The sequence below is a fragment of the Callionymus lyra genome, chromosome 7 (assembly GCF_982586985.1).
Source record: "Callionymus lyra chromosome 7, fCalLyr1.hap1.1, whole genome shotgun sequence".
NCBI lineage: Eukaryota > Metazoa > Chordata > Actinopteri > Syngnathiformes > Callionymidae > Callionymus > Callionymus lyra.
The window spans coordinates 2,566,013-2,592,386 of record NC_141824.1 but is presented as its reverse complement, the minus strand read 5'-3'; the positions used below and the strand labels follow the sequence as shown (position 1 = coordinate 2,592,386).

The window sequence follows — 26,374 nt, the reverse complement described above, 5'->3', positions numbered from 1 at the left end:
TTCAACACAATCGTTGCATGAACGTGTCATTAAACCGAGGAGCAGTTGTTTGTCGACGGGTTGGAAGGTTTGTGTGTCTCGGGCGACGACAGTGTGTCATTAGATGCGACCGATGTTGTGTTCACTTCATCAGACTCTCGTACTTCCTGCCTCAGTGCTGCCTGTGTCTTATATCTCGTGTGTGTGTGTGTGTGTGTGTGTGTGTGTGTGTGTGTATGTGTGTGTGTCCACTCTATCTCTGCTGAACCTTTGCCACTATCACCTCCTTCTGACCTCCAGGACGTGGACCCAGCATCTAGAGCGGGACCGACCGTGGACTCGGTTGTAAAAAAGCCCGGAGTGACGACAAAAAACCACCAGCGATACCTTGGTCTTGACGACACGAGGACATGACCGTCAGTGCCTTGCTCAGCGGCAGCCGGGGCGACACGGTCTGGACAGAACCGTCGGTGTGCGGACGTGTAACCCGGTCTGCGTGTCCGTGGGGAGGAGGATCGGCTCCGGGGTCGAGTTACGCGCCATGACAGGCCTTATGCATGTTTCATCTGCTGCCCTCAGAACAGAAGAGCCTTTTGTCATCTAATCCAGCCTCCGCCGAAGAGCTCACCCGCACAACACGGCTCCTCAAACTCACTTGACACTCCTCGCGGGAGGACGAGCCGGAGCCCAGATAAGACGATCAGCGCTCGACCGGGTCAATCTTCCAAGTCCCAGTTCTTAACAATGACCCGGCGGCTCTGAGAGGTCGGATCAATCCTGAGCTTCAGACCCGCAGCATGAGCGAGACCCTCAGGCCGCCGTCGCTCCAGGTGAGCGTCCCCAGAGACGCGCCGGCGTACTCCGACGGCGGCAACAACCCGGCGTCCGACGGCTCCGTCAAGTCCAGCTCGTCGACGCCGACGTTGCGACGCAAACGCTTTAAGATGCGACGCATGAGGAACGTGCCGAGCGAGCGGGAGCCCAGGACCGGACCGGTCGGGAACCTCCTGGCGGTCCGGTCGCAGTCCGGGTCCAAGGAGTACCTGCAGCTGCCGTCCATCGAGATCACGCCGTCCAGCGACGAGGACGCGCCGTCGTCCTGGTCCAGCTGCTCCACGCCCAGCGCCTCGCCGCGACGCAAGCGCTTCCTGCTGAGGAAGTGGCTGAAGGTGCGAGAGAAGAAGGAGACGGCGAGCGAGAGCAGGTGGGTTTCAAGGCCTTCGTCGTCTTCTTCAGGGCTTCAGGCTCGTGTTGACCTCATGGTTCAGGCTGTGGACCAAGAATTAAATCTTCATTAAAGTTAAAAATATTAATAACTCTGTGACTAAAAGATCTGTTAAGTTGTTTCACTGTCGATAAATGAACAATTAACTCGTTTTTTGTTTTTTTTTAAATAAATCTATCCAGTAAATCCCAAACAAAAAATTGAATCTAACATTATTTAAGTTTATATTAATTAAATAGTTTATATTTCAGTTCTGAACTTCACTTTCTCTTGATTTTTAAGTACTAGCTATAAATATAAAGCTTGTTTTTATATTATTTTGATCACAAATCTAAGGTTTTTATTTAAACTCAGCAACTGAGCGTCAAAAGTACATAAAGTTCTTTAAGGTTCATTTCTTCTGCTTGTTATTGAAATAGTTTAAATTATTTGCTTGTTTAATCCTTTAAATTTTCCAGGTCCCAATAATTCCTACATTTTAAAATGAGACCGAAAAGTAGGTTTTAACTTTCAGAGTTTAAATATTTTAATGCATGAATATTATCAATTATATGTTTTCTTATTTGGTATATATATATTTAGATTGTAATTATCATATATAATACACCTTTTTTGGATTATATTTACATAGTTAATATTTTACAAGCATTTGATGATATTAACCTTGTTTTTATTATTAAAATGTATTATTTAAAAGTGTCTTTATGAAGCAAAAATACATTTTTGGCTCATTTGACTCGAATTCTTGTAAAATAATCTGATTTGATTCTTTCGTTATGATCCGTTAACTCGTCGATCGTTCTATGAAGATTATCAGGAAAAAAACCTTCTGTTCGAGTCGAATCAAATAAACATTTCCACGGATGTTGATCCTTCGATCACACAGTGGCTGGAGGTCAAAGGTCACTCTTGAGTGTTGGATGTAACAAAGGTCTCAGAGTTTGAGGTGAAGATAAGCAGGAAATGTCAGTTGATGAAATTGATTCCGTGAGATAATCCTTGATGTGTTGTTGTTTTGAAGCTTGACAGGCATCTGTCGTGTCATCGTGTTGACCTTTGCGACCTCGAGTGGACAATTGTTGATGTAAACAACAGTCAAGTTAAAATAAGTTTATTGACTTTTGTTCTGTCTTTATAAAGTCATTGATTTTTCATTAAGTCCATTAACAGATATTTCATCTAGTATATATTTCAATAAGATAAACTTAATTATTGATTCATGAAACCACATCTTGGTAAAACAACCCTTGTAAAAAAGAATTAAAAAACATATATTTTTTATTATTTTGAGGGACATCGTGTCAGACATTTTACTTGTAAACCAGTTTTTGTCACGAAAAGTAAATGTGATTTTGACCAAAGTCAAAAACCTTCTTTTTAAAATCGAAATCTTCCAACTTTGTAGATGTGAGCTGAACTAGTTTAGAGTCGCTCTAATGTACCAGCACCTTGTCCCCCTTCGCCCCCCACTGTCCTTGTAATCCCCTATTGCCCTTGTAGTCCCCCATCGTCCTTGAAGTCCCCCATCGTCCTTGTAGTCCCCCATCGTCCTTGTAGTCCCCCATCGTCCTTGAAGTCCCCCATCGTCCTTGAAGTCCCCCATCGTCCTTGTAGTCCCCCATCGTCCTTGAAGTCCCCCATCGTCCTTGTAGTCCCCCATCGTCCTTGTAGTCCCCCATCGCCCTTGAAGTCCCCCATTACCCTTGTCGTCCTCCATCGTCCTTGTAATCCCCCATCGTCCTTTAAGTCCCCCATCGTCCTTGAAGTCCCCCATCGTCCTTGTAGTCCCCCATCGCCCTTGAAGTCCCCCATTACCCTTGTCGTCCTCCATCGTCCTTGTAATCCCCCATCGTCCTTTAAGTCCCCCATCGTCCTTGTAGTCCCCCATCGTCCTTGTAGTCCCCTATCGTCCTTGAAGTCCCCCATCGTCCTTTAAGTCCCCCATCGTCCTTGTAGTCCCCCATCGTCCTTGTAGTCCCCTATCGTCCTTGAAGTCCCCCATCGTCCTTGAAGTCCCCCATCGTCCTTGAAGTCCCCCATCGTCCTTGTAGTCCCCCATCGTCCTTGTAGTCCCCTATCGTCCTTGAAGTCCCCCATCGTCCTTGAAGTCCCCCATCGTCCTTGAAGTCCCCCATCGTCCTTGTAGTCCACCATCGTCCTTGAAGTCCCCCATCGTCCTTGTAGTCCCCTATCGTCCTTGAAGTCCCCCATCGTCCTTGAAGTCCCCCATCGTCCTTGTAGTCCCCCATCGTCCTTGAAGTCCCCCATCGTCCTTGTAGTCCACCATCGTCCTTGAAGTCCCCCATCGTCCTTGAAGTCCCCCATCGTCCTTGAAGTCCCCCATCGTCCTTGTAGTCCCCTATCGTCCTTGAAGTCCCCCATCGTCCTTGAAGTCCCCCATCGTCCTTGTAATCCACCATCGTCCTTGAAGTCCCCCATCGTCCTTGAAGTCCCCCATTGTCCTTGTAGTCCACCATCGTCCTTGAAGTCCCCCATCGTCCTTGTAGTCCCCTATCGTCCTTGAAGTCCCCCATCGTCCTTGAAGTCCCCCATCGTCCTTGAAGTCCCCCATCGTCCTTGTAGTCCACCATCGTCCTTGAAGTCCCCCATCGTCCTTGTAGTCCCCTATCGTCCTTGAAGTCCCCCATCGTCCTTGAAGTCCCCCATCGTCCTTGTAGTCCCCCATCGTCCTTGAAGTCCCCCATCGTCCTTGTAGTCCACCATCGTCCTTGAAGTCCCCCATCGTCCTTGAAGTCCCCCATCGTCCTTGAAGTCCCCCATCGTCCTTGTAGTCCCCTATCGTCCTTGAAGTCCCCCATCGTCCTTGAAGTCCCCCATCGTCCTTGTAATCCACCATCGTCCTTGAAGTCCCCCATCGTCCTTGAAGTCCCCCATCGTCCTTGTAGTCTCCCATCGTCCTTGTAGTCCCCCATCGTCCTTGTAGTCCCCCATCGTCCTTGTAGTCCCCTATCGTCCTTGAAGTCCCCCATCGTCCTTGTAGTCCCCCATCGTCCTTGTAGTCCCCCATCGTCCTTGAAGTCCCCCATCGTCCTTGAAGTCCCCCATCGTCCTTGAAGTCCCCCATTACCCTTGTCGTCCTCCATAGTCCTTGTAATCCACCGTCCTCCTCGTCATCCCTTGTTTTTTAAATTCAATTCTTTCAGTGGCTTCTGTGGATCTGACTCGTCCTAAATATCAACGACAGTTTGAGTTTTTATTTTTGCGCTTTTTCTTCAAAGGCAGAAAACGGTCATTTACTAGTTCTTTATGATTACAGTACAATAGTGTTGATAGTTTTGTTTACAGATTCATTTTAAACTGACTCAGAGTTTTGAAGTTGAAAACTTTTTGTTCTTTTATCTCTTCAATGACATTATTTGAGAATCCGTTGCAATCGACCGAAATTGACTCAATCACTCTTTTAAGTTCATGCAAACATGTTTAAGGGACAATAACATAATTTAAACTAAATTAAATTAATACATTTTTCCTATTAAAAAATCTTTTGTTATTTTGTTTTTCATAAATATTCCCGCGTACTTGAGCTTGTTATAACTGTAATTATGTACATATTACTGTAGTAGGTTCTGAAGCTTTAACCTCAAGATCCCTTTTCTCTTATTTTGGAAAAAACATTACATTTGTATATATATATATATATATGTATATTTATATTTATAAATTGTCATTTATCGTCTTCATACATGTCGTATATAAGTCAACACATTGTTGCTATTACACATTTCTACCAGTAGGGGCGTCACTTCCATCATCTTCATAATTTAATTGTGATTTAAACAGTTTCACAAAGTGTTTAGTTTCCAAATTTGATGAACACACAGACGACAAAGAAAAGTAAAATAATAACAAACTTATTTACTGCCAAGCATTCAAACATTGAATTAGAAGTCAATGTAGATCCCACTGACCAGGTCACATGACCTGAGCTGCTACTGTTCTGTGACCTTTTCACTTTGACCTTTTGCGCGAGAGATGAAGCTTCAACCGTCTTTCAGTCGCTGCAGCTCAACAGAAATGATGTTAACTCTCGTTGTGCGTGTGAAATAGAGTCTGAATGTTTTGACCTTAATGTGAGAATTATATTCACAGACTGATCTTTACATGAATATTAATCACATACACTTGTTTCACTGATTTTCACTAGTTTACAGGTTTATTCTTTGACTAAACGTGACTGAAACGAAGGTCTTGTCGTGTCACAAGTCAAATGATGAAGCTGCAAGTGAGAAATACTATATTTCTTCTGAATAAAACACCTTTCACACTAATAATAATAGTAATAATCAATAGATCCACAGCCTTATCAATGTCTTCTGTGCTGGTAACAAACTGAAGGTGTTCACGGCTCTATCGTGTCTTTAGATCAGTTTTCCTTCCTCGAGTCGAACATATTTTCAATCTTGGCTTCGTTCTTGTTCCCAATCCTTCATTTTAAATCCTGATTAGTTCCACAAACTGCAGCTGCGTCGTTATCTTCTATAATTACATAATCAGAAACTCTTGTTGTTCCGTTGTTTGAGCTGTTATTGAAGTTTTGTGGATTAGATTGAGGATGGATGATTAGATCGATGGATGATTAGGTTGATGGGTGGATGTATAGACGCACGGATAGGTCGATGGAAGGATGTATAGATGGATGGATGGATGTATAGATGGATGTTTAGATTGATGGATGGATGTATAGACGGATGTATAAATGGATGGAAGGATGTATAGATGGATGGATGGATGTAAAGATGGATAGAAGGATGGATGTATAGCTGTATAGATGTATGTATGTATGGACGGATGTATAAATTGATAGAAAGATGTATAGATAGATGGATGTATAAATAGATGTATAGATAGATGTATAGATGGATGTAAAGATGTATAGATGGATGTATAGACGGATAGATGTATAGACGGATGATAGATGTATAGATGGATGTAAATATGTATACAGTAGATGGATGTAAAGATGGATGTATAGATGTATAGATGGATGTATAGATGTATAGACAGATGTATAAATTGATAGAAAGATGTATAGATGGATGTATAGATGTAAAGACGGATGTATAAATTGATAGAAAGATGTATAGATAGATGGATGTATAGATGTATAGATGTATGTAAATATGTATAGATGGATGTAAAGATGTAAAGACGGATGTATAAATTGATAGAAAGATGTATAGATGGATGTATAGATGTAAAGACGGATGTATAAATTGATAGAAAGATGTATAGATAGATGGATGTAAAGATGTATAGATGTATGTAAATATGTATAGATGGATGTAAAGATGTATAGATGGATGTATTGACGGATAGATGTATAGACGGATGTATATATGTATAGATGGATGTAAAGATGTATAGATGTATGTAAATATGTATAGATGAATGTAAAGATGTATAGATGGATGTATTGACGGATAGATGTATAGACGGATGTATATATGTATAGATGGATGTAAAGATGTATAGATGTATGTAAATATGTATAGATGGATGTATAGATGGATGTATAGACGGATAGATGTATAGACGGATGTATATATGTATAGATGGATGTAAAGATGTATAGATGTATGTAAATATGTATAGATGGATGTAAAGATCTATAGACGGATAGATGTATAGACGGATGTATATATGTATAGATGGATGTAAAGATGTATAGATGGATGTAAAGATGTAAAGATGGATTTATAGATGTATAGATGGATGGATGTATAGATGTATAGACAGATGTATAAATTGATAGAAAGATGTATAGATAGATGGATGTATAAATAGATGTATAGAAAGATTTATAGATTGATGTATAGATGTATAGATGGATGTAAAAATGTGTAGATGGATGTATAGACGGATAGATGTATAGACGGATGTATATATGTGTAGATGGATGTAAAGATGTATAGATGTATGTAAAAATGTATAGATGGATGTATAGATGTATGTAAAAATGTATAGACGAATGTACGGATGGATGAAGGTATTAAATCAGTGTACATGAATCAACTACAAGTATATAAAATGTGTCAGTACACAATAATAGAATGACATAATATAGTGTTGTAAATACATAATAGTAGTATTTGTTTTGTCAGTACAGAATGAAATAATATAGTAATGTAAATACATCATAGTAGTATTTGTTGTGTCAGTACAGAATGAAATAATGAAATAATATAGTGTTGTAAATACATCATAGTAGTATTTGTTGTGTCAGTACAGAATGAAATAATAAATAATATAGTGTTGTAAATACATCATAGTAGTATTTGTTGTGTAAGTACAGAATGAAAAATTATAGTGTTGTAAATACATCATAGTAGTATTTGTTGTGTCAGTACAGAATGAAATAATATAGTAATGTAAATACATCATAGCAGTATTTGTTGTGTCAGTACAGAATGAAATAATATAGTAATGTAAATACTTCATAGTAGTATTTGTTGTGTCAGTACAGAATGAAAGAATTAAATAATAGAACACAGTCTGTCTGTGGTACAAAGTGTTTTTGTGTGGTTTTGACCCAGTTGTTCTAAGATGATGGTTCTGTCCAGAACATACTCGATGGTTGGATTACAAACGAGAGAGAAGGAACTACTAGTTAATACTAGTTCATTCTAGTTAATACTAGTTCATTCTAGTTAATACTAGTTCATTCTAGTGATCTTCTCGTCTAGAAGTCTCAGACCAGGTTGATCTTCAGCTCTGGTCCTCATGTGATCCTGAAGCTCCAACATAAGTGTTTTCCTCTGATAAGTCGCAGCTATTTTAAGATCATGATGCAAATCTTTGAATATTTCACACGATCCACGTTTGAAGGAGGAAATAATTTCATGAGTTTGTTATTCTTCATTTATTTGATCGAGGAGAAACTTTTGTAGCTAAATATTGAGGTCGAGGGTCAAGTTTACTGAATAAAAATGTATTAAAATCTAAAAATGTGTAATTTGAATTTTTTTTTCAAGAACTTTTTTTTAGTCTTGACTCACAATTGTCTTGTTTTGTTACTTTAAGTTGTTTTGCATATTTGTCTTTTTACAATGTGTGGCTCGATTATTATTTTTATAATGTATATATAATGAAGTAACATGTTGTTAAAGTTCTGATCAAACGTTTGCTAATAATCAATTGTGTTGTTCTTAACATAGAATTATAATTATTTAATGATACATGATACAGTGTCTTCACTACACAGCTGTATCATGATACAGTGTCTTCACTACACAACTGTATCATGATGCAGTGTCTTCACTACACAACTGTATCATGATGCAGTGTCTTCACTACACAACTGTATCATTATACAGTGTCTTTACTACACAACTGTATCATGATGCAGTGTCTTCAATACACAACTGTATCATTATACAGTGTCTTTACTACACAGCTGTATCATGATACAGTGTCTTCACTACACAGCGGTATCATGTTACAGTGTCTTCACTACACAGCTGTATCACGAAGCCTCATCAACACATTAATTTGTTTACTTCATGAACGATTCAGTTCAGACATGAGAAGGAAAATCCACACAAACTACTTTATTGTCAGTAGTTAAACACAAAAAATGAGGATTTATGTTTTCATATTTTTCACATGTATTATTAAAATTGTAACAATGTCAAAGTGCATCTAATATTTTAAACGTAATTTTGTTTAATTGCCATAATATAAAAATGTTGTTTCAGTCATTGGATGTATTTTTTCCTCTCATATTTCCCTTTACTACAGTAATACAACCTGGATGCAATATAACATATATATTTATTACTTCTTGTATTATTTAATATATTTTTTCTTTACATTTCCATTAGAATGAACTGAAAGTAAAGGAAATGAAATCTAAATTGATTTACAGTTTAAACTTGTTCTACTAGTTATCATTACACTTGTGTTTTTGTTAATACTGTAGTACTTGTGACTACAAACTACAATATTGATATTTCTAGAAATGTCTTAATATGTTTTTACCTTTTGCATTATGTTACTTGTTTAACAATATAATGATTTATACCTTTTTATTCAATATTGTTATTTCACTCTTTGAATGATTTTCTTATTTATTTGATTTATTTTACAAATAATTATTCATAACAAATCCACACATATCATTATGAATGATTTATTATTATTCTATAGCATAAAAAATACTCATTGACTATTTAATTCTATTGATATATATTTATATATAAAAGTTGTTTCCATATTTTTTACTCTGATTTGATTGGATATATTCTTAAAGTAAATGCTTGAATGACAGTCAGAGCAGCATCAATATTTCACTCACACCTGAGTTTAAAAGAAAGTATTTCTGTGAAGATCAGAGCAGACTTTGAATAAATGAAGACTTTTCTCAGACCATGAAGTATCAACTTGTCTCTCCAGGCTGGAATAGAAACGAAGGAAAGAGAAAATAATAATAATAATAATAATAATAATAATAACATTAACAATAATGATAATTATAATTATAATAATAACATTAATAATAATAATAATGATGATTGTGATAATAATAATAACAATAATAATAATTATAATAATAATAATAATTCATCTGTGGAAACGTTGTCAGGAGGGAGATGTCTGTTGACTTCCTATCATTTAGCTCCCTCTAGTGTTGTGGATGTGCATGTACAAGAAATTGTGTTTTTTTTTTGTTTTTTTTTTTTCAATTCTTAACTTTGACCGCAGATTTAAAAAGAAAAATCAAACCGACCACACGTTTGCTTCTCTTGCAGCAGCCAACAGAGCAGTCAACACAGCAGTCAACACAGCAGTCAACACAGCAGCCACGAAGATGAAGGAAGTCGTTTCTTGACTCCATCGATCCACGAAGAAAAGTAAGACTTGAACGTGTTTTTGAATTCATGTCATGAAACTTTTACCTGGTTATTTACCTGTTTTTTTTACCTGGTTATTTACCTGAGACCTGTCAGAGAAGATGAACATTATCTCGATGATTTATTGAGGCGGAAATAAAGTCACAGGAAGAAGAAAAATAATCTTAAAAAAGATTATTTGAATATTTCCTCAGTCAGGAACCAAATAAACAGCTTAATATGATAGAAATACAAGTTGAATTGTGGATTATTATCGATTTCAAATTGACTCAAAATCATTTAAAAGTCTTCATAAAATTATTAAAATCATTTTTGATTTCCATAAATAATTAAAGGTATTTTGTTGTTGTTTTTTGCCTTAAAAATTCTTAAATAATTGTTGCTTGAAGTTTGTAATTTGTCTTTGTTTTACAATATAAATAACAACATCTAAAATATCTTTCTATAATAAATATCTGTTAGTAATTCAACATCACTGTGTAAAAGAGTTGTAGTAGTTTAAACTGTTTAATTGTTCTGTGTGATCATAATAACTGTTAGAAATACTTGAAGAAATTATATGTAATTTCCCTAATTTCATCTTATCTTTATTTACTTTCACCATTTGAGGTTTTTAACATTGGATATCATGTGTTATGAAGTTAATATTATTGTTATTATATTATTTTTATCCTTTTTATTTATTTTTATTTTTAAGTTCTCGCGTCATTTAAATAACTGTATTTGACAGGATCCTAATCCTGGAGGTTAATCAGATGTAATATATTATATATTATATTATTATATTATTATATTATATATTAGTATATGTATGATATAACATATATCAGATGTAATATATGTATATTATATATATTATATCATTATATTATATATCAGTATATTTATGATGTAACATATATCAGATGTAATGTATGCATATTATATATTATATTATTATATTATTATATTATTATATTAGATATTTATGATGTAACATATATCAGATGTAATATATGTATATTATATATATTATATCATTATTTTATATATCAGTATATTTATGATGTAACATATATCAGATGTAATGTATGCATATTATATATTATATTATTATATTATTATATTAGATATTTATGATGTAACATATATCAGATGTAATGTATGCATATTATATATTATATTATTATATTATTATATTAGATATTTATGATGTAACATATATCAGATGTAATGTATGCATATTATATATTATATTATTATATTAGATATTTATGATGTTACATATATCAGATGTAATGTATGCATATTATATATGATTTTATTATATTATTATATTAGATATTTATGATGTAACATATATCAGATGTAATGTATGCATATTATATATTATATTATTATATTAATATTTATGATGTAACATATATCAGATGTAATGTATGCATATTATATATTATATTATTATATTATTATATTAGATATTTATAATGTAACATATATCAGATGTAATGTATGCATATTATATATTATATTATTATATTATTATATTAGATATTTATGATGTTACATATATCAGATGTAATGTATGCATATTATATATTATATTATTATATTATTATATTAGATATTTATGATGTAACATATATCAGATGTAATGTATGCATATTATATATTATATTATTATATTATTATATTAAATATTTATGATGTAACATATATCAGATGTAATGTATGCATATTATATACTATATTATTATATTATTATATTAGATATTTATGATGTAACATATATCAGATGTAATGTATGCATATTATATTATTATATTATTATATTATTATATTATTATATTAGATATTTATGATGCAACATATATCAGATGTAATGTATGCATATTATATATTATATTATTATATTATTATATTATTATATTATTATATTAGATATTTATGATGTAACATATATCAGATGTATAAGATTCTTACACACAACTTTACGACACACGTCCTGATTGTAGTGTTTTAGTAGAATTAGAAGAAGCAGAAGAAAAATAAGAAGTAGAAGGATTAGAATAAGTAAAAGGAGTAGAAGAAGAAGAAGAAGAATTAGGAGTAGAAGAAGAAGAAGAAGAATTAGGAGTAGAAGAAGAAGAAGAAGAGGAAGAAGAGGAAGAAGAAGACGAGTGTTGTTGATCATCTCAGGTGTTCAAACGCTGCTGCCTCATGAGAAAGTGTCACAGAAGCTGAAAGAGAATCTCTGTGAATCTCTCGCTGCTACTTTCTCCGCCGCCTCCTCGTTCTGCTGCATGTTTCTCTCTCTCTCTCTCTCCACTCGTTCCTTCGTTCTTCACCTGTCACGGCTGCTCGTCCTGCTGTACTTCTGCTGCTGCTGCTGCTGCTGTTGTTGTTCTGCTGCTGCTGGTGCTGAGGCTGGTGCTGGTGCTGCAGGGGGACGTTCTGTGTCGCTGCAGAGGACACGGAATGTCATGTCTCCTCTGCAGGTAAAGCTCTGCTGGGGGGGTGTGAGGGGGTCTGGATCCTGGAGTCCACTGCTCTGGTCTGGAGCTGCTGCTGTGCTGGGGGGTGATGGGGGGTGATGGGGGGTGTGGAGGTGTGTTGGGGTCTGGATCCTGGAGTCCACTGCTCTGGTCTGGAGCTGCTGCTGTGCTGGGGGGTGATGGGGGGTGATGGGGGGTGTGGAGGTGTGTTGGGGTCTGGATCCTGGAGTCCACTGCTCTGGTCTGGAGCTGCTGCTGCTGCAGCGACATCTGCTGCAGTGTCTTAAGGTCCTTCTTCTCCGGATGGAAGTCGGAACTTTTGCTGACGTCGTCAGTTTTTCTAGCATCTGGAGGTTTTTGCTGGTGTGACATCACTGTGTGACTTTGATAAAATGTGCCTCCTGGCGATGATGACGCACGAGCCGCTGATGCACCACTTTATGTTAGATTCTCGACAACAACTTGAATTGTGTTGTAAATAAAACAAATAATGTTGTTTTTATCATAATGTTGCCGTGTTAGCTTGTGTCAAGAGTGAGGTTATAAATAAAGTTCTATTCATCCATTCAATATGTAAAATAACGGACATTATTTTCCAATAATACATTTTTGTTCAGGCACACGTGGGACAGCCTGATGATGTCAGAGTGAGGTCTTTAGATTCGTTAAAACATCTGCTGAGTGAAGAGATTTTCTTGTAACTATCGGAAGCACAAACAAGACTTGAAAGCCTCGAATTTTTACTTCATGTTAATTAAATCAAACAATAAACTGATCTCTGAGTCGTCTTTAAGGATTTATATTATTGTTTATATGATTCATGCTAACATTAACATGATTAATGCTATTGCTAATGTGTTTAATGCTAATGCTAACATGAGTTATGCTAACATTAACATTATTCATGCTAATGCGATTAATGTTAATGCTAACACAAGTTATGCTAACATTAACTTAATTGATGCTAATGTGATTAATGTTAACGTGATTAATGCTAAAGTGATTAATGCTAATGTTAACATGAGTTATGTTAACATTATCATGAATCATGCTATCGCTAATGTGATTAATGTTAATGCTAACACAAGTTATGCTAACATTAACTTAATTGATGCTAACGTGATTAATGCTAATGTGATTAATGCTAATGTTAACATGAGTTATGTTAACATTATCATGAATCATGCTATCGCTAATGTGATTAATGTTAATGCTAACATGAGATATGCTAACATTAACATGATTAATGCTATTGCTAATGTGTTTAATGCTAATGCTAACATGAGTTATGCTAACATTAACATTATTCATGCTAATGCGATTAATGTTAATGCTAACACAAGTTATGCTAACATTAACTTAATTGATGCTAATGTGATTAATGTTAACGTGATTAATGCTAACGTGATTAATGCTAATGTTAACATGAGTTATGTTAACATTATCATGAATCATGCTATCGCTAATGTGATTAATGTTAATGCTAACACAAGTTATGCTAACATTAACTTAATTGATGCTAACGTGATTAATGTTAATGTGATTAATGCTAATGTTAACATGAGTTATGTTAACATTATCATGAATCATGCTATCGCTTATGTGATTAATGTTAATGCTAACATGAGTTATGCTAACATTAACATGATTAATGCTTACGCCAATGTGATCAATAATAACACTAGCATGATTTATGCTAACACTTACATGATTGATACTAACATGATTAATGCTAAAACTAACCAGACTTATGCTAATGCTTACCGGAATTATACTAACGTCAACATGACTAATGCTAACATAAACATTACGATTCCTAGGCTAACATGAGTAATGCTAATGCTAACATGAGTAATGCTAACACTAACATGAGTAATATGTTGAATAACATTTATTTCACTGAAAGAAACGCTAAGAAACAGTAGAGAAATCAGATTTATTGTATATTGTCATAATTTAATGCATATTTATTTGCAATAAAATATCATAAATATAAAATATAATGAATTATCTTAAATTTAAGAATAACCTTAACTTTTACAAATGTAAATAAAGTTTAAGCATCAAATCCAAGAACAACTAACACTTGAATCTCTATTTATTTCACACATAGTCGTCGTAGTTTATAGACTAAAAGCCAGAGAGACGTTTATGATGCTAATGCTAAGTGGCTAACGTAGCTTTAGCACATGTATTTGTACGTGTTGGTTTATATACGTGTTGTTCATGTTCTCAACTGTGAGGGTGTGTGTTTGTGGTTCAGAGTGTGTGTTAGATGAGCAGGTGTGTGTGAGGGTGTGTGTTTGTGGTTCAGAGTGTGTGTTAGATGAGCAGGTGTGTGTGAGGAAGTGAGTTTGCATTGCAAAGTGAAGCCAACGATTCACTGGATCCGTGACTCGACCTGTGACTCAAAACATGTTCACTTCAGCGACTCTGAAGGTTCTGAACGACTCTTCTCTGTGCAGGTCTGACAGTGCAGCCGACAGAATCAGGTGAGTCACACACACACACACACACACACACACACCTGTTGTCGTGTTGTTGTGTTGTCGCTCCAGATTCGTCGCGACGCACACATGACTCGTTGTGCTGCTGAGGTGTGTGAAAACACACACACGCCGCTGAATGCAGTTGCAAGCCGGGGGAATGTCATTGTGCGTCCACACATGCAAACGGGCTTTTGTGTGTGTGTGTGTGTGTAGGGTGTCGTTGTGGGTCCGTCAGTCGCCGACACACTCTGGACACTCGTGGTCGTGTGAGGAGAGTTTCTCTGTGACTCGGTGAGTCGTGAGTCGTCGAGTTGATCCGTGAGTTACTTCTGACATGAACCAGGTCGTGGCTCTCGGTTGTGTAGCTGTGTGTGTAGCTGTGTGTGTTTGTGTTGATGGTTCCTGTGACATGACCTGCTGTGAAGTTCACTCACTGGTCACAATGCACGTTGCGTTAGTTCACAGTTGAGCCGCTAGGAGTCGCTGTCTTTCACACTGTTTTGTGTTTGTGCTGCTATAGAATATTATCCATGCATTTTAATTAAAACACCTGCAGTTTTTACTTTCTTACACTTATATTCACATGTATTGACTTGTATATGTTATACTGTGATGTTTCTTAAAATATATTGCAATTTAAGGCATATTTTTTAAGTTACACAACATTGACCTTGTTTTTTAAACAATATAATTGAAGAAAATGAAAAAGTATATTAATTGACTAATACATGCTTGTATTAAGATAGTGACTCCAATATAAAAAAATATATATGTGTCCTACATTTATTTATTTGTCAGTATCTTCGCTGGTTTCATCATATTTTACTCTTTATATTCACATCTGTTGTTCATAATTTGTGCTCAAAGAAACATGACTTTCATCCACAACATGGACATTTATTACCTCTGCCAAGGAGGTCATAGAGTCGCGCTCTCTGACTGTTGAATTGAACAACATGAAAATTCAAAATCATATTTTGAATACATGAAGAAGATGATTCAGTTCTTGTGTCTTCATAACTTGAAGCTTCTTGTGTACTTGTTGTGTGTATTATTACTCACGTCCTGATATGATTCAAGTCGATATATTTCGATACACAATCTTCTTGAGACGCTAAACATCAGTAACGTCTTGTGATTGTTTCACTCTTTCGAAGCATTACAAGCTGCTGGAGTCCACTGTATCCTCTCGTCCTCAGTCATGACAGGGATCTCAGAGGATTTCATTGTTACTTAGGAGGATGTAATGACTGCTGCCATCTAGTGGTCGGATGTCAACACAAACATGAACAAACACTGAATATTTCCTTGTTTTTTTGTGAATAAAAATCAAATGATTTTATTTCAAACTCCCTTACAAACATAGATTGAAAATCATTCAAAATTCAATTGATTTGAAGACCATTTAAAAAAATCAAAAAAAATCAATGCTGTATATTGATACAATATTTATTTATTTATTCTATTTATTCTTTCCTATAAATAAAATAAATAAATAAATATTGGTACTTCAATTAAAAAAAAGAAATCCTCCTTTTTACCTCCGAGTGTGAACCGTGCACACTATTCCTGATTAAGTTTAATTCCATTCATTATATTTCATCTATATTAACATTGAATTATATTGAATTAATATTGATGCACATCAAAGGTGACCATGACTCTATGTGGTTTTATTTACATTTTTATCCTCGTTTTATTGTTGTAACGATCAAGATGTCGTGACTGTATCTATCAACGAGATATCGTTATAAAAATATGATGAGCAGAGACTCTTGAAATACTCATTATTATTGAACGATGTTTGGACTGTTTATCAACGACAGGAAGCTGCTGCGAGACTTCCTGTCTTTCACGTTAATGTCATCATTTCTCTTCCGTCGTCCCTGTTCCTGGTCATCGATCGTCTGGTGGTCCGGACATTATATCCGTCGACAGCATCAGATCAGGGTCATGTGAGCTGTCACTCAAACTTCTGATCCATTCTGTCTTTTTTCAAGAAGTCAGCACAAAATAAAATACATTATTTCAAGAGTTACTCTTTCAGAACGTCAAAATAAAAGCTTCTATATCTTCATCCAGTTCAGAACCAAACTTCGAAAATCTTTTTTAACATCAACACATATTTATATTTAATTTGACATTATTTGTCATAAAGAACTTGCGTGATAGTTTGTTTTTTTATCTTAAAAATGTGTATTTTACATATTTTTTCTTACTTAAGATATGAAACATTTACCAGTGGTAAATACATGTATATACATTCCTATTTTAATGGATATATCTGAATAAAACTGACTAGTTATTTTAATTTTGGATTTTATATTTATATAATTCTCTGAGGGTGAAATGATTTGTTGTTGTTTTTATCATAGTTTAAAAATATATATACTAGTGTGTGTTAAATTAATGTGTATATATAAATTCTGAGCAAATAAATACATTCATGTGATTATAAATACATTTAAAAAAAAATACATGTTCCATCCTTTTATGATGAATTATAAGTATTTAGAAATATTTGTGTATTTTATGAATATTTGTCTTTTTTTTCCCCACATTTTCATGTCTATGTGCGGATTTTGGTTAAAATTTCCAGTTTTTATTCATTTTCTGAGCCGTGTTGATTTACTTCAAAGTTTTTTAAAAACAAAGTGAAATAGATTGTAGTTCTTTTGTTCCTGGAACAACACGTCATTTAGGACCACAGAAATATACATATATATATATATATATATATATATATATATATACTGTATATATAGTGTTAAAACATGTGTTCAAGCGTCTCTCAGTGTTGCTACAATCAGTGCAGCCACGTGTGCACGATTACGTGTCTACATACATTCATCAGATCTACTCACAGAAAGTCTCTCTGGTGTAAATTAAACTTTATCCTTTATCTTAAGTTGTTACATTTACGCCTCAAGTACAAACGATGGGCAGCAAACCTGACGACACTCACACTCTCAGTGTCGCCGTTAAACGATGGAACAACGTGTGAGAATATTGTTTGACACTTTAAATCACAAGAACCTACAGGAAATGAGTTTAACACCTCGATATATTTGACCCTAATGTTTCCTAACGAGCTTTGACTGTGAAACTGTCGTATCAATGTTTCTCACGTCAACACAAATGTCTTGTTGATTCATCTGTAATTATGAAGTAATTATGAAGGTTTAACAGGATTGAAGGAAAGTTAGCGTCTGATTAATTTGAAATGAAAGTTACAACTTGTTTGTTTCACTGTGATGTGACAAAAATATCTGCTTTTTATTCAAACATCTATTGTTGAATTAATATATAAATACTTTCACCTCATTGTTAATATTGATCAGACAAATACATGAAAAGCTTGACCAACATAATGAGCAAATAATATGTATATTTTTATTTCCATTAACATTTCCAACTTGTTTTTTATTTCATCATCCAGTTTTTATCTTGTTGTCTTTGGACTTGAAAATCAATTTGATTTGTCTTTTTATTATCAAAGAATCCTTCGTTGAATCTATATACAGTATAAACCTCCTTATGATCAAGAACAATCAGACAATTGATTGTGTGTGTGTGTGTGTGTGTGTGTGTGTGTGTGTGTGTGTGTGTGTGTGTGTGTGTGTGTGTGTGTGTGTGTGTGTGTGTGTGTGTGTGTGTGTGTGTGTAGATGTTTATGTATATAAACTTAACTCTAACCATATAATATAGTGTTTGAAAAAGTTAAAAAATGATGATCAAGCGTTTGTTCAGATAAAAAAAACTGACCCAGATAAAGTGAAATTGTTCCTATTTTTGCAGAATCAACTTGTGATAAATATTAATGCTAACAAGAGTTGAATCGATGATGCTTGTGATTCATGTTTTTTTAATCCGGGAAAAGCTTGTTTCGACGGCAGCAGATCCACAGTTTCAGCTTCTCTGCAGATCGTGATGTAAATTCTCTGTTTGGTGGAATTGGGTCACAGAGCGACACAGTTCTGTCTGAGATGAATTGATGCTGGTGCGGCTTAGAGGGAGTCGTACCTGCAGCCTGGAGAGGAGGAGAGGAGGAGAGGATGGAGGGGGAGGGGAGGAGGAAGGAGGGGAGGATGAAAGAGGAGTGGTTGGAGGAGGAGGAGGGGATGGATTGAATGGGGGAGATGATGGAGAAGGAGAAAGGGGGGAGGAGGAGGAGGAGAGGATGAAAGAGGAGAGTATAAAGAAGGAGGAGAGGATGGAGGAGAGGATGGAGGGGGAGGGTAGGAGGAAGGAGGGAGGATGAAAGAGGAGAGTATAAAGAAGGAGGAGAGGAGGAGGATGGAGGGGGAGGGGAGGAGGAAGGAGGGGAGGATGAAAGAGGAGTGGTTGGAGGAGGAGGGGATGGATTGAATGGGGGAGATGATGGAGAAGGAGAAAGGGGGGAGGAGGAGGAGGAGGAGAGGATGAAAGAGGAGAGTATAAAGAAGGAGAGGATAAAAGAGGAGAGGATGGAGTAGGAGGAGATGGATTGGATGGAGGAGAAAGGGGGTAGGAGGAGGAGAGACTGAAAGAGGAGAAGGGAGAGGATGAAGGAGGAGGAGATGATGGGGGAAGAGAGGAGGAGAAAGAGAGGATGAAAGAGGATAACATAGGAGTGGTTGGAGTAGGAGAAGGGGAGGGATTCAATGAAGGAGAGGATGGAGGAGAGGAGGAGGAGGGGATGAAAGAGTTGTTGGAGGAGGAGGAGATGATGGATTGAATGTAGGAGGAGAAGGGGGGTGATATAGGAGGAGAGGAGAAGGATGGGATGGATTGAATGGAGGAGGGGGTGGATTGAATGGAGGAGAGGAGGAGGAGTGTAGGAAAGAGGAGGAGGAGGGGATGGATTGAATGAAGGAGAGGAGGAGGAGGAGGGGATGAAAGAGGAGGAGGGGATGATTGAATGAAGGAGAGGAGGAGGAGGGGATGGATTGAATGAAGGAGAAGAGGAGGAGGAGGGGATGAAAGAGGAGGAGGAGGGGATGGATTGAATGGAGGAGGAGAAAGGGGGAGGAGAGGATGGAGGTGAGTGAGTACACTCTGGTGCAGCCACTGAAAGAAGAAAGGAGGAGAAGAAGAACCTCCCATTCCGAGCTCGGCCATTCCGAGGAGGACCTTCCCACACACACACACACACACCATCGTCCAGCAGCCAATCACAGCGTCCGCATCCCTGACCCATCCTCCCTCGTGCGACTGCTCATCCTCAGCGAAGCAGATCGAGCTGATGCAGCAGCGAGCGCCGCTGTTTTTAGCATTTTAGCTTCGGCACCTGATGGACACGGAGGCGCGCCATTGGTCAGCACCAGCGTGACATCAGGACCATGAAGAAGTCGGCCACGACTCCGTGAAGACGTTTCCTCGCTTTGTTTGGATTCTGAGAAGGTTTGGCGACGATGACGAGGCACGACCGGACATCAGAGATCTGACGCCGGACGACAGTGATTGACGAGGCCATGAGAGGCAGGAGAGAGGCCAGGATGGTGTCCGTCCGTTCACCATGCACAAACATAAGGTGAGTTTCTGCTCCAGTTCCTGTGATGCATGAGGAGGATGAGGAGGATGAGGATGAGGATGAGGATGAGGATGAGGATGAGGATGAAGATGATGATGATGATGATGATGAGGATGAAGAGGAGGGAGAGTCAAGGATTACTCGTTGATCATTGAAGTGTGAATCATCGTTGATTGAATTAGGGATTATACAAAGTTTAATTCAAAAAAGAAATATATATGTATTTTATTGATTATTATATTTATTTAATTAAAAATATTTAATTTAAAATGTATTTAATTTAAAATAATGATTTTATTATATTATTAAAATATTTATTTTATTGTATTGTTATAATATTTATTGTATTATTAAAATATTTATTTTATTGTTTTATTAAATATTTATTGTATTATTAAAATATTTATTGTATTATTAAAATATTTATTTTATTGATGATTCTTGTATATTATTATTAAAATATTCATTTTATTTTATTATTAAAATATGTATTATATTATTAAAATATTCATTTTATTAATAAAATATTAATTGTATTGGTTATTTTATTTATTTTATTAAAGATATTTAGTTAAAAAAATGTATTTAATTGAATTTTTTTTTTTCATTATTAAAATATTTATTTTATTGATGATTGTTTTATTTATTCTATTATTACAATATTTATTTTATTTTATTATTAAAATATTTATTTTATTAAAAATATTTATTTTATTGATGATTATTTTATTATTTAAATATTCATTATATTCTATTATTTAAATATTTCTTTTATTAATAAAATGTTTATTTTATTAATAAAATATGTATTTTATTGATTATTTATTTATTTTATTATAAAAAATATTTAGTTTATTTACGGTATTATTGTTTTATTTATTTTATGAATCAAATATTTGTTTTATTTAGAAATATTCATTTTAATGATGATTCTTTTATTTGATTATTTAAAATAAAAACAAATGAAAATGTTTACATAACTAATCTTAGAATGAAAATATATAACTATATTGTTAGATTAAATAGTTAATGAACTTTAAAAAAAGAGGGTCTTTATAAAAAATGAAAGAAATGGTGAAGTCATTGAACGCATCACCGATCGTTACTGACATCAATTACAATTAAAATAACTATTTGAGAAAAATATAAATTTAGTCTCGCTAACATAATCAGTTCATCTCGACTCAATCGTACATTTTTCTAATAAGGATTAAAAAGATATTAAAAGTGATTCTTTATAATATTTATTCATAAAAAAATCTGTTGATTTTGTTGAAATCATTTATTAAAGGGAAAACAAAATCACTGAAAGAAACATGAATTAAATGGTTATTTAATTAGAAATATATGTTTAGAATAATCATTTCGTCATAAACTCAATTGAACAAAATAAAGAGATATTTTATTTAATCCTTTAAATGTTTAGTTCAAACTTAAAACACGTCATTGAATTAAAAGATAAAGTCACAGTAGGTCACATGACCTGAGCTGCGACTGTTCTGTGACCTTTTGTTCGAGCATTTCTGTCGCCGTCAGCTTACAAGAAAAATCTGATGATCATAATTTACTCTCGTGTTTCACTTGAAATGCAGACAAAACATGTTTTTCTCATCATGCAACACATTAGACTTGAAACACAATTTGACTGAAACCAACGTCTTGACGTGTCCAGAGTCACAAACTAATGTAACTTTAGAGAAAATAAAAACAAAACTCCTTCAGAGAGAAATAATCATATATTCCTTACGGACCAGTAGCGTCTGGATCACTAAGATGAGCAAATATATATAAATGTAGTGATGAATTAAAACATGATTTAAAAAAGAACAAGACCTTGATAAATGTATTCATTGAAATCGTTCTAAGTTTGGTTGACTATCGCTCCAGTTTTATCCATCCATCCATCCATCCATCCATCCATCCATCCATCCATCCATCCATCCATCCATCCATCCATCCATCCATCCATCCATCCATCCGTCCATACATCCATCCATCCATCCATCCATCCTTTCATCCATCCATCCATCCATCCATCCATCCTTTCATCCATCCATCCATCCATTCATCCATTCATCCATCCATCCATCCTTTCATCCATCCATCCGTCCGTCATCCGTCCGTCCATCCATCCATCCATCCTTTCATCCATCCATCCATCCATCCATCCATCCATCCTTTCATCCATCCATCCTTTCATCCATCAATCCATCCATCCATTCATCCATCCATCCATCCATCCATCCTTTCATCCATCCATCCGTCCGTCCATCCATCCTTTCATCCATCCATCCATCCATCCATCCGTCCATCCATCCATCCATCCATCCAGTCGTCCAATCACGTCTTCTCTCAGTAAAAGGTTCGACTCTCACGCTGGGACGACATCTGCCGTCACCCTGGACCAGAGTCGTCGTCCACATATGGACTGAGATAAATATAGTTCCTGGCAGAGATGATTCCTTACACTGACGCCGGGGGCTTTTGGAAAGTTCTGCTCATTCATGCGACATAGAAAAATAAATGTGTTACAGAAAAATAAAAACAGTGTAAAGGATTAAAAACATATCAATCATCATATAAAGTATTAAATAATAAATAAATCCTGGAAACGACTCAAGAAACCAATATTAACAAATAAAATACTGACAAAAATACTGTATTTGTTTGTGTTTTCATACTATTATTGACGTGTTTTTATCAGAGAAATACATTTTTATTTTGAATAAATAATAAATAAATAGTAAAAAGTGTTGCACAGACTTAAAGAAGTTTAAAATCCTTCGTACAAGAATGAGTCAAGTATCCAATTCCCTCCGGTGTCAGTCGTTCCTCAACAGGAGTCTCGTAAATTATCCAACGTTCTCCGGGTTCCATCGATCAGGTGTAGTGATCTATAATCCTTGGACTCTCATTGGTTGAGCAGACGAGATGTTCGAGGTCTTCCTCGCCTGCTTCCTTCCCCGAGCGAGAAGATCCGTCAATGTTTCAGTGAACGTCGGGTCCATCGGTACCAACTCATCCATCACAGCAGAACAATGTGGTTACAGAGGAGAGCGAGGAAGAAGCAGTGTTGAAGAAGGAATGAGCGTCGAAGGAAGAACGAGCGACGAAAGAAGAACGAGCTTCAAAGGAAGAAAGAGCGTCGAAGGAAGAACTAGCGTCGAAGGAAGAAAGAGCATCGAAGGAAGAAAGAGCGTCGAAGGAAGAACGAGCGACGAAAGAAGAACGAGCTTCAAAGGAAGAAAGAGCGTCGAAGGAAGAACGAGCGTCAAAGGAAGAAAGAGCATCGAAGGAAGAAAGAGCGTCGAAGGAAGAACGAGCGTCAAAGGAAGAAAGAGCATCGAAGAAAGAACGAGCGTCGAAGGAAGAACGAGCGTCGAAGGAAGAACGAGCGTCTAAGGAAGAACGAGCGTCTAAGGAAGAACGAGCGTCTAAGGAAGAACGAGCGTCTAAGGAAGAAAGAGCATCGAAGGAAGAACGAGCGTCGAAGGAAGAACGAGCGTCGAAGGATGAACGAGCGTCGAAAGAAGAACGAGCGTCGAAGGAAGAACGAGCGTCGAAGGAAGAACGAGCGTCGAAGGAAGAACGAGCGTCGAAGGATGAACGAGCGTCTAAGGAAGAACGAGCGTCGAAGGAAGAACGAGCGTCTAAGGAAGAACGAGCGTCGAAGGAAGAAGGAGCGTCGTAGGATGAACGAGCGTCGAAGGAAGAACGAGCGTCTAAGGAAGAACGAGCGTGGAAGGAAGAACGAGCGTGGAAGGATGAACGAGCGTGGAAGGATGAACGAGCGTGGAAGGAAGAACGAGCGTCGAAGGAAGAACGAGCGTCGAAGGAAGAACGAGCGTCGAAGGATGAACGAGCGTCGAAGGAAGAACGAGCGTCGAAGGATGAACGAGCGTCGAAGGAAGAACGAGCGTCGAAGGATGAACGAGCGTCTAAGGAAGAACGAGCGTCGAAGGAAGAACGAGCGTCGAAGGAAGAACGAGCGTCGAAGGATGAACGAGCGTCGAAGGAAGAACGAGCGTCAAAGGAAGAACGAGCGTCTAAGGATGAACGAGCGTGGAAGGATGAACGAGCGTGGAAGGAAGAACGAGCGTCGAAGGAAGAACGAGCGTCGAAGGAAGAACGAGCGTCGAAGGATGAACGAGAGTCGAAGGAAGAACGAGTGTCGAAGGAAGGACGAGAGTCGAAGGAAGGACGAGCGTCGAAGGAAGAACGAGCGTCGAAGGAAGAACGAGCGTCGAAGGAAGAACGAGCGTCGAAGGAAGAACGAGCGTGGAAGGATGAACGAGCGTGGAAGGAAGAACGAGCGTCGAAGGATGAACGAGCGTGGAAGGAAGAACGAGCGTCGAAGGAAGAACGAGCGTCGAAGGAAGAACGAGCGGCGAAGGATGAACGAGCGTCGAAGGAAGAACGAGCGTCGAAGGAAGGACGAGCGTCGAAGGAAGAACGAGCGTCTAAGGAAGAACGAGCGTCGAAGAAAGAACGAGCGTCGAAGGATGAACGAGCGTCGAAGGAAGAACGAGCGTCGAAGGAAGAACGAGCGTCTAAGGAAGAACGAGCATCGAAGGAAGAACGAGCGTCTAAGGAAGAACGAGCATCGAAGAAAGAACGAGCGTCGAAGGATGAACGAGCGTCGAAGGAAGAACGAGCATCGAAGAAAGAACGAGCGTCGAAGGAAGAACGAGCGTCGAAGGATGAACGAGCGTCGAAGGAAGAACGAGCGTCGAAGGAAGAACGAGCGGCGAAGGATGAACGAGCGTCGAAGGAAGAACGAGCGTCGAAGGAAGGACGAGCGTGGAAGGAAGAACGAGCGTCTAAGGAAGAACGAGCGTCGAAGAAAGAACGAGCGTCGAAGGATGAACGAGCGTCGAAGGAAGAACGAGCGTCGAAGGAAGAATGAGCGTCTAAGGAAGAACGAGCATCGAAGGAAGAACGAGCGTCTAAGGAAGGACGAGCGTCGAAGGAAGAACGAGCGTCTAAGGAAGAACGAGCGTCGAAGGAAGAACGAGCGTCGAAGGAAGAACGAGCGTCGAAGGAAGAACGAGCGTCGAAGGAAGAATGAGCGTCTAAGGAAGAACGAGCATCGAAGGAAGAACGAGCGTCGAAGGAAGGACGAGCGTCGAAGGAAGAACGAGCGTCTAAGGAAGAACGAGCGTCGAAGAAAGAACGAGCGTCGAAGGATGAACGAGCGTCGAAGGAAGAACGAGCGTCGAAGGAAGAATGAGCGTCTAAGGAAGAACGAGCATCGAAGAAAGAACGAGCGTCGAAGGATGAACGAGCGTCGAAGGAAGAACGAGCATCGAAGAAAGAACGAGCGTCGAAGGAAGAACGAGCGTCGAAGGATGAACGAGCGTCGAAGGAAGAACGAGCGTCGAAGGAAGAACGAGCGTCTAAGGAAGAACGAGCATCGAAGGAAGAACGAGCATCGAAGGAAGAACGAGCGTCGAAGGAAGAACGAGCGTCTAAGGAAGAACGAGCATCGAAGGAAGAACGAGCGTCTAAGGAAGAACGAGCATCGAAGAAAGAACGAGCGTCGAAGGATGAACGAGCGTCGAAGGAAGAACGAGCGTCGAAGGAAGAACGAGCGTCGAAGGAAGAACGAGCGTCGAAGGAAGAACGAGCGTCGAAGGAAGAACGAGCGTCTAAGGAAGAACGAGCGTCGAGGGAAGAACGAGCGTCGGAGGATGAACGAGCGTCGAAGGATGAACGAGCGTCGAAGGAAGAACGAGCGTCGAAGGAAGAACGAGCGTCGAAGGATGAACGAGCGTCTAAGGAAGAACGAGCGTCGAAGGAAGAACGAGCGTCTAAGGAAGAACGAG

The 26,374-nt window shown here is 37.5% G+C and overlaps 1 protein-coding gene across 6 annotated transcripts in view; it reads left to right on the top strand.

Annotated features, from left to right (window-relative positions):
- Window positions 1-776: 776 nt before the first annotated feature.
- The window catches only part of gramd1bb (GRAM domain containing 1Bb), a 104,454-nt gene continuing 78,856 nt past the window's right edge, over window positions 777-26,374 (top strand). For 4 of the 6 annotated variants that reach the window (XM_087795464.1, XM_087795463.1, XM_087795465.1 and 1 more), the window contains exons 1-3: window positions 777-1,183; window positions 9,973-10,074; window positions 15,014-15,040. In XM_087795464.1, the coding sequence (XP_087651590.1) occupies window positions 777-1,183; window positions 9,973-10,074; window positions 15,014-15,040 (536 nt within the window). Of the gene's footprint in view, window positions 1,184-9,972; window positions 10,075-15,013; window positions 15,041-20,104; window positions 20,550-26,374 lie in introns of those variants that run through there. The other 2 variants (XM_087795468.1, XM_087795467.1) reach the window with 2 other exon arrangements.